At 47.4% G+C, this 12,730-nt stretch overlaps 1 protein-coding gene across 4 annotated transcripts in view; it reads left to right on the top strand.

Moving 5' to 3' along the window:
- Positions 1-12,730, top strand: part of LOC137439215 (huntingtin-interacting protein 1) — a 425,088-nt gene that overhangs the window by 317,708 nt on the left and 94,650 nt on the right. For all 4 annotated transcript variants that reach the window (XM_078768130.1, XM_078768129.1, XM_078768132.1 and 1 more), the window contains exon 23: positions 7,047-7,157. In XM_078768130.1, coding sequence (XP_078624256.1) covers positions 7,047-7,157 — 111 coding nt within the window. The remainder of the gene's footprint in view (positions 1-7,046; positions 7,158-12,730) is intronic.

Below are 12,730 nucleotides of genomic sequence, written 5' to 3'. Positions count from 1 at the left end.
AAATGTTTCAGGATATTTGTTATGTTATATCACCTTTATCTATCAATATTGTTGAAATGAAGATCAAATAGCTGTATGTTGAAATATGTTGAAAAAGTCAAAACTTTACATGGGGTGTACTTACTTTTTCACATGACTATATATATATATATTGTTGCGGATATGGGATTTGCATCCATCCATATCCGCTTGTAAATATTCCCCTATTTCCTCAATACTTCCCAACTATCCCCAATCCCCCATTCCCTAGTCCCATTTTCTGTAAACAACACTCTGTAGACCCGACCTCCCCCTATTTCCCCCATTAAATGTCGCACCCAGGTTCACCGCATCTCATGTAAGACAACTATAGGACATCTTGCTAGTTATTCTTAGTCTATGTCAGTTAAGGACTCGTTTCCATTAATTCTGACTCTTCGTTGCACCAGAATGTGATTGTATGGCACCGTTAGGAAGTTTAGGACCTCCCAATACCTCCCCGCAGCTCTCCCTCACGGTTCAACAACAACAACAACAACAACAACAGCAGCGGCGGGCGCGGGGAGTGCGCGTCCTCACTCCGGCTTGGTTGGTAGGGGGTGTTGGGAGGGCACCAGGCCTTTCCAACGAGCCGCCATCGAACATGTGCTCGACGGGGTTACCAAGTAGGGGCTCGCTGTCAGCTCCTCGTCAAGGGCGGAGCCCGGTAACCCCCGCACCCAATAGAAGCGGCGGACCGGTCCCATCTGGGGCGGAGCCAACCAGCCGAGGGCGTGTGACTCCCCGCTGAGCATGCGCAGGAAGAGGGAGGTGTCGTCAGATGCGCGCTGAGCTTGGAGAAAGAAAGACGCCACCTCCGAGCGCTGTGAGGCCTCCCTGCATCTTTTGGACCGTGCTTGATCCTGTCCCCGAGCCAAGGTGCACCTTGTGCTATCAACCTACCTGTCCTTCCCTGCCATCAATCCCTGTGTAAGTCAGCCTTGTTCCGTTTGTCTGTGGTCTGTCTGGGATAGATAAGATTGTATCTAAGTGCCTATCTCTTCTGTGTCTTTTACCTCACTCTACCTTGTAATCTACCCCCTTTTCTCCACCACTAATTATATCCTCCTCCGGAGGTCTTGAGAACTGTACCCCTTGCGTCGTTTCATCTATCCCAGTCGTTGTGTCCTTTCCATCATTGATTTAGCGTAGCGCGATTTGGCCAACGTTCGAGTGGAATCGGGTGAGTTGGGGAAGAATCGGGGGAACTGTTAGGTCGCGGTGGACCATCCGCTCGGCCCATCATAACATCTAAACCGCGATCTGTAACAATTGGTGTCGAGGAGTGAGATACGAGGCCCGAAGCGCGCTTAACACGCTCAAAATTACAAGCAGTTGGAAATTGTTTTGTTTTACAAAAAACCCGAATTTTGAAAGTCGCGCTATGGCAGATCAAGACGGCTGGGTTCCGGTAGAGGAGAGTGAGGCAGGGTCGATCCAGGACCAAATTGAGGGACATGAGGAGAGCGAAGCAGTGAGGGCGGCAGGTTCGCAAACTGGCGTCCTCGCGCACGAGGTTACGGGCGCGCAAAATGGCGCCTCGCAGATGGCTACGGCGACCGCGCCCGCGACCGTAGCAGCGCCGCTGGTAGATTTGAACCTTTTTTTAATACAAATGAAGGCCCTTATGGCCCAGAATAGCGAACGGTTAGAACAAAGGATGGGGTCCAATAGCGAGAAATTGAGGGAGGACATGGGGGCCAATAGCCAACGGTTAGAACAAAGGATGGGGTCCAATAGCGAGAAATTGAGGGAGGACATGGGGGCCCAGATCGGAGGGTTAGGGAGTAGAATAGAGGGATTAGACAATAGATTAGGGGAAATACAGGAGGGGTTAACGGGGGTAGAAAACAGAATGGCCGCTCAAGAGAATCAAATGGAAGGGATGAAAAAGGGGTTAGAGGGGTTAGAAAACAGTATGGAAGGCAAATTGAGGGACATGAGGGACCAAGCGGAAAGGGAAGTTTAAAAAATGGGGCAGCAGATAGAGGGGGTCAGAATGGGGGTAGAAACTAAATTGGATGCTCACAGGGAGGAAATGGAGCAGATGAGGGTGGCATCTGGGCAGGAGATGCAAGTGATGGGAGAGGAGATCAGAAGCGGTGTGAGTGAGGAGGTCGGATGAGTGCGCGAGGAGGTGAGGCACTGTAAGGAGCGCATGGAGAAGGAGGTGAGAAAGGGGACTGTAAAATTGCAAGGTGGTAAAGAGGAGTTGACGCTGGGAGTAGAACAACTGACAGTGGGACAAAAGGAGTTGGGGGATCAGGTAAAGAAGAACACAGCGGTAATAGAGGGTTTAAAATCGACACAGAAGGAGATGAAAAAGGACGTAGGGGTAATTAAAAAAGAGTGTCAGACGGTACATGAGGACCTGACGAGGAAAATGAACAAGGTGGTAGAGGTGATGGAGGTTAAAGAGCGGGAGGTGCGGGAGCACATAGAAAAAAATAAGGTGGAGTTAGAGGAAGAACTTAAGGGGGCGCACGAGGAGATGAAGGAGGTGAAGCAGAAATTAGAAGAAGTGGAAGAAGGGGTGAGCGAAATTAAGAAGCGACGGAGAGAGGATAAGAAAGAGATAAAGGAGGAAGTAAAAGAATTGGTCCAAAGTCTGTGTTCGGATCGTGATGATGTGCTCATTAACCGGATGAGGGATTCGCAGGTGATGGAGGAGAAGCGAAGAGAAAGAGGACCCGGTGTAAGTGGTGACCAATATGGTCGTGCGTATGATGCGCCAGGTGATTTAATAAGCTTGGGGGTCGAGATGGACCCGGATGTTCGTGAGAGGCCAAGAGTGAGGTGTATGGCTGGTCCGGAGGGTATGGAACGAGGGTGCGAGCGAGAGGGTCCGGTGATGGGAGAGGTGCGAGGTGTGAGTGAGCAAGGTTGTGGTGGGATGGAATGGGTAGCGGGTTGCGGAAGTGTGACCCATGCATCGACACCAACAGGGGTAGTTTTTAGAGGGACAGGGGAGGCACGAGAGCCCCTTGGGGGTAATGTACTGTGGGGGCCCGGCCGGTTCGGCCCCGCCCTGACCCCGCAAGGGGCGACGCACGGGGTCCGGCAGGCGGGCAACGACTCACATACGAGGTGGTCCCACAAGGTCCCACTCGCGCCGTATGACGGTGGGTAAGGGTGGCATCCCTGCCACCCTTCCCATGATGATTGGGGCAAATGCGCACTAGTTTATGGGGTGTATGGCAGTGAAAACTAGCCCGGGTGGGTTAGGATATTGTGTGTAGGGATCTAGCGAAGATGACATTAGGTAACGTTAAGGTTAGTTAGTGACAAGGATAACAGTAGTGGGGACGCAGGTAGATTAGAGTGGATGATAATGACGAGGGAGCGCAATAGTTTAAACTTTAAAGGGACGACTGGGAAGCGCAAGTTTCAGAGGGGAGTAGTTAGATGAGATGATGCTGTGTGAGAACTGCACAGGTGTGTGGAGCAGTGTATGAGTAGTGAGTGTTGTGGATCAGCGCGAATGCGCTTGGGGGAGAGAAGGGTGCAGGCGGCACCAAGTATGAGAGCACAGGTGTGCAAGTACAGGTGTGTGGAATATATGGAGCAGAGAATGAGTGGTGTGGAGAGAGTTGGAGTAAGTGGTACGGAGTGGTCTGCATGGTGCGAAGGTGTGGATGGGGGAAGAGTGGACCCCTTTTCACGAGTACCCGGGGAGGGTAGTTTAAAGAATAGTTAGAAGGTATAGGTAAATTGTGGTTGGATATTGGCATTTGTGGTGCGGTTGCAGAATGGTATTGTGGATGGGTGCATTGGTGTGGTGAAATTGGCTGGTCCTGTGGCCTGTTAGTATGAGTGTGAATGGTTGGGCACTCCGCCACTGTTAGATGTCGGCCAGGTGAGGCCGCAGGTGGGCTCTGGGAGCCGTTAGTGTCAGTGGGTGCCTGAGGATCCTGGGTGTGGATCGGGCAGGCCGTGCCAGAGAGGGCACTGAGGGGGTGAGAGTGCGAGAGGGCCTTCCCCAGTTAGTTAGGTTAGGGTGAGGAGCAGGTGAGCTCGGTAGGCAACAACAGTGGTGGAGGTGTGCAGGTGGGCGGACCAGCTGGGAGCGTCACACGACCCAGCCACCGAAATTGTGCGGGGGCACCGAGTGATGAATCGGGGGAGTGAGACCCCAACTTGAGAAGCACCACAGTTTGGTCAATGGGAATTGGTTTTTAGAACCCATAGTGTAAGTTGGCCAATGGATTGGCAGGGAAAGACCCCGGGTAATGTAAAGTTGTTAAAGTCATTTAGGAAATAGTTAGGATTGATGAACCTGTCGCACCATACGCAGCCACTTACCTGAGGTGGTGATGATGACTCCACACCTGTGTTTTCTTTGTTTTGTGTTGCAGGAAATGAGAATTGCTGTGTGGATTTGTGAGACGCATCACGACGTGGATGAGACATTGGGGTGATTCCATCTCTCCCTCCTTAGGAGGGACTGATGATGAATTGGTGATGGCAAATTTTGATGTTGAGTTGGAGATGGCAAATTTTGATGAGAGTTGGAAATGGCAAATTTGATTGGTTAGGAGGGAGAGAAGACGAATTTGGTTTATGGGAGGAACGGGGAAGACAGTAGGGACGTTTGTTGATGTGTAAAGTAGATGTTTATGGGTAGTGTTGTGTTTTGTGGATACAGTAAGGGGTAAGGGAGGGGCAATGTAGGTTACCTGGTGGGGGGGGGGGGGGCATACGGTAGGAACGTACATGTCTCACCTGGTTCCCATGTGCCCCCAGTGTGCATTACCTAGTATTGCGTGCACTTTTGCGCCCTTACCACCTTACTCACTTGTCTTCTTTTGTCTCCCACCTCCGAGGATCTGGCTTTGGGGCAGAGAGAGAGGAGAGAGAGGTGCTGGCTCCGCAGTTGTGGGCCTGTACTTCCGCTGCTTGCTGCCTGGATCGATACACCATATGGACCGCAATTTTTGTGGCCGCCCACCATGGACCGCAGTTCTTTTGCGAGCAAGCACCACCCATTGATGGACCTCTGGGTCAACGTGGCACCTATGCCATACAGGTGAACCACTTTTAGTTGGCCCCCCTGACGGCCACAATTTAGAAATGGACGCGGTCGGCGCCTTTCTTAATTTCTAAAGAAGCCAGAAGGCCAAGTGCACTCCAAGAAGGCAAGACCAGCTGCAGAACATCGGCCGGCTGCGACACCACCGGTGATTATTGAACACTTTATTGGTGCACCGGATGGTGCTGACTGTACATAATGGGGTGGTGCTTTTGGTGCTTGGACGGGGTGCTCTGCACATTATTAAAGGCCATAGGGCCACAGGGCACTCGTGGGTTGGTGTATCGATGCTGGCATGCGTGCTCTCTCTATGCATAACATCTGCATGTGTTCCTCAAAGAACAGGTCATGGATCGTAGTGTAAATATCAGTGTAGTCTTGTGTAAATGATGCTCCCTACCGGCTGTATGTTTAGTTTAAGGATGCTTTCCACGATTCGGTTATCCTGTGGGTGTGGTTCTGTTAGGAGAAGGGTGCAACGTCGCAGGGGGACATATTTACTCATTTGTGAACATCTGTAAAACTGTCGCACTCAGGGTTGAGTTAATAGTAGAGGGAACTACATCTGCGTGCCACACTAAAGTAGGTAAAAATTTATCGGGTCGGGTCGCCCCGAGGTAGAGAAGGGTGCAATGTTGCGGATATGGGATTTGCATCCATCCATATCCGCTTGTAAATATTCCCCTATTTCCTCAATACTTCCCAACTATCCCCAATCCCCCATTCCCTAGTCCCATTTTCTGTAAACAACACTCTGTAGACCCGACCTCCCCCTATTTCCCCCATTAAATGTCGCACCCAGGTTCACCGCATCTCATGTAAGACAACTATAGGACATCTTGCTAGTTATTCTTAGTCTATGTCAGTTAAGGACTCGTTTCCATTAATTCTGACTCTTCGTTGCACCAGAATGTGATTGTATGGCACCGTTAGGAAGTTTAGGACCTCCCAATACCTCCCCGCAGCTCTTCCTCACGGTTCAACAACAACAACAACAACAACAACAGCAGCGGCGGGCGCGGGGAGTGCGCGTCCTCACTCCGGCTTGGTTGGTAGGGGGTGTTGGGAGGGCACCAGGCCTTTCCAACGAGCCGCCATCGAACATGTGCTCGACGGGGTTACCAAGTAGGGGCTCGCTGTCAGCTCCTCATCAAGGGCGGAGCCCGGTAACCCCCGCACCCAATAGAAGCGGCGGACCGGTCCCATCTGGGGCGGAGCCAACCAGCCGAGGGCGTGTGACTCCCCGCTGAGCATGCGCAGGAAGAGGGAGGTGACGTCAGATGCGCGCTGAGCTTGGAGAAAGAAAGACGCCACATCCGAGCGCTGTGAGGCCTCCCTGCATCTTTTGGACCGTGCTTGATCCTGTCCCCGAGCCAAGGTGCACCTTGTGCTATCAACCTACCTGTCCTTCCCTGCCATCAATCCCTGTGTAAGTCAGCCTTGTTCCGTTTGTCTGTGGTCTGTCTGGGATAGATAAGATTGTATCTAAGTGCCTATCTCTTCTGTGTCTTTTACCTCACTCTACCTTGTAATCTACCCCCTTTTCTCCACCACTAATTATATCCTCCTCCGGAGGTCTTGAGAACTGTACCCCTTGCGTCGTTTCATCTATCCCAGTCGTTGTGTCCTTTCCATCATCGATTTAGCGTAGCGCGATTTGGCCAACGTTCGAGTGGAATCGGGTGAGTTGGGGAAGAATCGGGGGAACTGTTAGGTCGCGGTGGACCATCCGCTCGGCCCATCATAACATCTAAACCGCGATCTGTAACAATATATATATATATATATATATATATATATATATATATACATACACCCTTTTATGCCTTTTATTTATGGCCAAATGCCCTTTTGTCTTTGCCTTGAATTAATTTTGAATGTGGGTGGTATTAGGGTTGTTTGTTTCTCCTGGATGTCTGTCATTATTCGTGTTCGTTAAAGAGAGTTTTGAGCTTTTTGATTGAAGATTGGGAATAATAAAGGATGCTGGTTCTTGCAGGAATACTCTCCTCAAGGAAGAGATGTCAAACAGGATGAATTGGGGGACTTAGTGGAGCAAGAAATGTCTGCAACAACTGCTGCTGTTGAGCAAGCGGCTTCTCGCATCCAGGTACATATAGCTATAGTGTTAATCATCCATGTAAAAATCAGGGGTGGGGGAGGTTGTTCACAAAAAATTGTGCTCATGGAAGAGTGAGGTGACAGAGGGGAAAAGGTAAAGCACTGGCAGTGGAACAATAAATGAATGCAATAAGGAATTAAACAAAGAAGAGTAGGGAAGTAAACATTATAATTTGTAACTACATGGGGAGAGGTAGAAGATGGTTAACCTCGATATAAACGATTGTGGGTTCGGATGGAATGGAAGTGGTGACATGAGATTGAAGCCGCATTGCTAACTTGAAGCCCTGGAGGAAAGGGTGCAATTGAACAGCATCATAGATTGGAGAAAAGAGCACAACAATTGAGGTGTACAGTGAACCTCTTATATGTGGAGTTTAAACAGAAGGGGGTTACTGGAAGCATGTGATCTGGAGAAGCTGGGGAAGGTCATAGGGCTGAGAGAGCATACAGTCGTAGCCAAAAATACTGGCACCCTTTCACTTTTTTCAAATAACTCACAATTTTCTCTGAAAATAAGTTCAAATTGACAAAAGTCAATTGTTTCAATCAAATCAAAATCAAATAATCAAAAGCCAGTCAAGTGTTTGGTCTCCACAATTCTTTATTTCACTGTTAATATTACAGAAGCTTTGTTTTTGATTCAGAACTTAATATATCCTTTTAAATCAGAAAATAAAACGAAATGATATTGACAAAATTATTGGCACCCTAGACTTAATATTTGGTAGCACAGAGTTTGGACAAAATAACTGCAGTCAAGCGCTTCCTATAGCCATGAATGAGCTTCCTACACCTCTCTACTGGCAGTTTGGCCCATGCTTCTTGTGCAAGCTGTTCCAATTCTCCCAGATTTGAGGGGTGCCTTCTCCCAACTGCTATTTTTAGATCTTCCCACAGATGTTCAATGGGATTTATATCTGGACTCATTGCTGGCCACTTCAGAACAGACCAGCGTTTTGTCTTGAATCATTCCTGGGTGATTTTTGAAGTGTGTTTGGGGTCATTGTTCTGCCGCAAGACTCATGACCTTCAACAGAGACCCAGCTCTCTGACATTGGGTTGAACATTGTGCTCCTAAATGTCTTGGTAATCTGATTTCATGATGCCATGCACACATTCAAGGTACCCAGTGCCAGAGGCAGCACAGCAACCCCAAAACATCACTGAACCTCCTCCATGTTTGACTGTAGGGAAGGTGTTCTTTTCTTTTAAGGCTTCATTTTGTTTTCTGTGAACATAGAGATTATGTGCTTTACCAAAAAGCTCTAAGTTGGTCTCATTTGTCCACAGGACTTTCTCCCAGAAGGATTTTGGCTTGTTCAGGTGTGATTTGGAAAACTTCAGTCAGGCTTTCTCAGCAGTGGGCCTTTTGGGTCTCCTACCACAGAACCCCCTTTCATTGAGTTGGTGATGGATTGTGTGAGTCGTTCCTAGTGTCTGAAGATGAGCTTGAATCTCTTTGGCAGTTGATAAGGTGCTTTTTCCACCATTCGAACAATCCTTCGCTGCAATCTTCGATCAAGTCCTCTCTTGCGGCCACGTCCAGGGAGGTTGGCTACAGTGCCATGGGCCTTAAACTCCTCAGACAATTCTCTGTTTTTCTTTTTTTTCTCTCTCCATGCTCACTGCGGTACATACAGTGACACAAAGCAGCAGAATGACTCCTTTTCTCTATTCAAACTGGTTGAATCACCAAAGTAAAGGAGAATCACCTGCTTGAAATATAATTATTTCTAACAACTTCTAAAAGGTGCCAATAATATTGTCCGGACCATTTTAGGATTTCTGTGTGGAATAAGCTAAGATTTAGTAATTGTTTCAGCTTTTTTTTGTTTTGTTCCACTGCAAACCAACGAAATACATTTGTGGATACCAAAATATATTTTAATTTCAACAATTTTCTGGAAGGAATGGTGCATTATTTGAAAAAAATACAAGGGTGCCAATATTTTTGGCCAAGACTGTAGGTGTGGTAGACCAGAGGAGGCGCATTTGTTGAACAGAGAGGCCACTGACCTCTCAGTGATGTGAGAACACAAGGCTTTATACTTAGGCCTCGTTGCTGGAGATGCCAATAATTTTCAGAGCTTTAGATTCCACAGATTCCAAGAGAATGAAATGTGATGCTGGCGCACCAGTTTCTATGGGAGTTCACTTCTCCATTGAGCTATCCAATTAATCAGTGCATTGAGAGCAGTACCGTACTCTGTGAATTGAAAGACGTCTACCAAATGTTATATCAGTATCTGATCCTTACGGGGTCAGCACAGAGCAAAACAAAACTGCTGCATCAGTCAGTGGGATGTGGTATTGTACTTTGTAAAATGGAGTCATCTATGAAGAATAAAAGAGGGCATCTGGAGATTGGAGATCTTGTATATAATAGGACACTAATCAAATATCAGGTGCACAACTTCAGTGCAGGTACACTATTATGATGCAAGAACATCTTGAAAGGCCAAGAGGTCTTTGAGATGCCGCATTGTCAAATTCATCTAAACCTATAAAAGGCAAAAAAAGAAAACTCCCTGTCTCTCTCTCTCCCCTCTCTCTGTCTCCCTCCCCTCTCTCTGTCTCCCTCCCCTCTCTCTGTCTCCCTCCCCTCTCTCTGTCTCCCTCCCCTCTCTCTGTCTCCCTCCCCTCTCTCTGTCTCCCTCCCCTCTCTCTGTCTCCCTCCCCTCTCTCTGTCTCCCTCCCCTCTCTCTGTCTCCCTCCCCTCTCTCCGTCTCTCTCTGTCTCTCTCTCTGTATCTCTCTCTCTCTCTCTGTCTATCTGTCTCTGTCTCTCTGTCTGTCTCTGTGTCTCTCTCTCTCTCTTTCGCTCCCCTCTCTCTCTGTCTCTCTTTGTTTGTATGTGTTCCATGCACAGCCACTTGTGGAGGGATAGTCGGGGGATAACATCAGTTTATGTGGCCTCACGCCTCACGTAGGGGGTTGGGGGAGCATACATTCTCTTTGTGAATATAGGTTAAAGCAAGCACCGGTAATTTTATTTTGTCAAACAGTACGACTAATTGGCCCGTCAACGAACATGAACCAGCTTAATCATGAACTTTAAAATGCCTCCTTTAAAAACCCATCTTTCCGGGATTGAGGAAGAAAACTTGGGAATGGGAGATTAACGTAGTGGTTCCAAGGTGTAAGGAACTCTCATTATTGTATTATTTTCTGGCTTGTTGATTTCCTCCAATCATGGGGACAGCGCACTGTGTCGAATCCCTAAGTTATATCGACAGTCTCAGTCCTGACCTTCGTTTGAGATTCCAGACTTCCTTACATTTTTCGGTTGAGAAGCAGCAGCATATCCAATGGTGGCTGGCCAGGAGGGAATCTTAACTAATTCTCAGACAACAAGCCAATTGAAAAAAAGAAAGCTTTATGTCTCCATGCTAATCCATGATTATGGAATCCAGGATTTTACTTCGAATTGGAAGTAAGCTCACTGGTCTGTAGTTGAGAATATTTTTCTGCATCCTTCTTGTTTATTGGAGTGATGTTGGTTGTCCTTCAAGCAGATGCGAGGTGACCTAAGATGAAGGACAGGCTGAAAAGAACAGACTTAGTATAAGTGAAAGTTGCGGAGCAGGATTTGAGGACATGAGCACTGATGCCATCTGCTCCCAGAGCTGAGGCAGAGCCAAGACTACCATGAACTTTCTGGATATTCTTGGAGAAGGTAGAGAACGCTAGGTAGTGCAAGTTCTTCTGTCTGCAAGGCGACAACTCGGCTGTTTTTCGCGAAAGACACCGTTGGATCCTTCACATCCACCAACAAACGGTGGTGGCAGACGGATCGTACAGTTTAACGTCCAACTGAAGGACGGCACACACATCGATGCATCTCCTGGCTTGCACAACATCAGCTTGACAGTTTATAGCTGGGCCGAGATTGAAACCGAGGCTACAAAGCTTAGAGGTGAATGTGCATAACTCTAAGCTATCTTTGCTGCTCTCAGTGGGAACTTACTCACCTTTGTACTGTCTTGTCTGAGTTGTATTCCCCATCAGGCTGTAAAGTGTCCCCTTGTATATCACAGGCAGGTCATTACATCATAAAATGCACAATCTTCGGATGGGATGTTAAGCTGGGTGTTCCATTTGCTGGCATTAGTTGATAGGTATTTAAAATCCCATGATTCCTTTCAATAAAGAACAGGAACACCGAACAAATTCCAAATTCCTACCAAAGAGGATGCACTGCATCTGCAACAATGCTGCATTCCATTAGAATGATGTGGAGCAGTTGTCATGTTCTGCATGGGCTGGTCAGATCAAAAAGGAATTCCATGGAAACAAAACAAATCCCAAAACCTATTTTTGTTATCATGTGTTTACTCTCGTTTGGAAGTTGTTCCCAAGTCCCCCTAAGGTTATCCCTCACCGGAATCTTTGCGCTCGTGCCGGTTATCACCGGTTCCCTGCGATGAAGTTACTGTTTTGCCAATGTGAAGCAAACGAAATGCTAATGAATTGCTGCAACCAGCAGGTGCCACATTTCAAGTGATTTGATGAGGATACACCGGGCTCCTCGAATGCGCAGTGCGTGCCGAGCATACGTGGTCGGCCTGTCCTGCTCGTTTTGCCTCGAATCACCTCTCCGTTTCCTGTTTTTTATCTTGTCCATGCTAATCATTCGCAGGAATATTCTCATGGAGCCCGTTTCGTTATTTGCTGTTTTGGCATCTCATCCTGAACCCATCCATATTGTTTGGCTATCTATGAACTCTTGTATTTGTTGCTCATCCTCACCTTTTCTTACGATGTATTTGCTCTTTTCTTGAAACTACCCTGTGCACGTGGAGTGAAAAGTGCGGTGAAGACATTGGTTGGTTCACTTCGTCTGTCTGTCTCTCTGTCTATATGCATCAGTTTATGATTGAGGAACAACTTGATTTCAATTGAATGTTATATTTTCAACACGAATCAGAAAACACACCTGCGGTTTAGTCGAACTTTGGCTCTGAGTGCGCCCTGACCGCACATGCGCGGAGAGGAGTGAGATAATATTTTTCCTCTTTCTGTCGGTTTGGCAGAATTTTTTTTTTAAATCGTTGCAAACAGGAAATTTCACTTTTAGCGACGTCATAAAATACACAACAACAGGCACACATAACTAATGTAACCTGTTAGGGTGGTGTAAAAGACGCTGCTTCAACGGCGGTAAATTTCCAAAACATTTTTTCTAAAACTGTGAAAATCTTCATTTTATTTCTTTGAATTATATATTTGAACAATGTAGAACCTGACTTTCCTGGGAGTTTTTATTTTTTTTACATGATCTGAGGCTCGGAATGGACCTCGATCATAAGCGGTTATACTGCCAAATGGTTGGCTCGAGCTTCCTGCAGGACCCATCTGAATTGATGTTGTACTCTTTACAATTTCTGTAACTGAACAACTTGTATTTACAGGGCAGGGTAGTTGGCCCCATGCCCAACTCCTATCCTAGAGGACCAGTTGCTATCCTTTATCTAGGACTTCACCTGAGACCTGTGCCAATTGGTTACACCTGCCAGGGAGCAAAGCCCCCGCCGGCATAGCTCTCAAGATCCCTAAGGCA

This window comes from Myxine glutinosa, chromosome 14 (genome assembly GCF_964187855.1).
Source record: "Myxine glutinosa chromosome 14, kmMyxGlut1.1, whole genome shotgun sequence".
NCBI lineage: Eukaryota > Metazoa > Chordata > Myxini > Myxiniformes > Myxinidae > Myxine > Myxine glutinosa.
The sequence above is the reverse complement of the archived record's forward strand: the minus strand, read 5'-3'. Positions and strand labels throughout refer to the sequence as shown.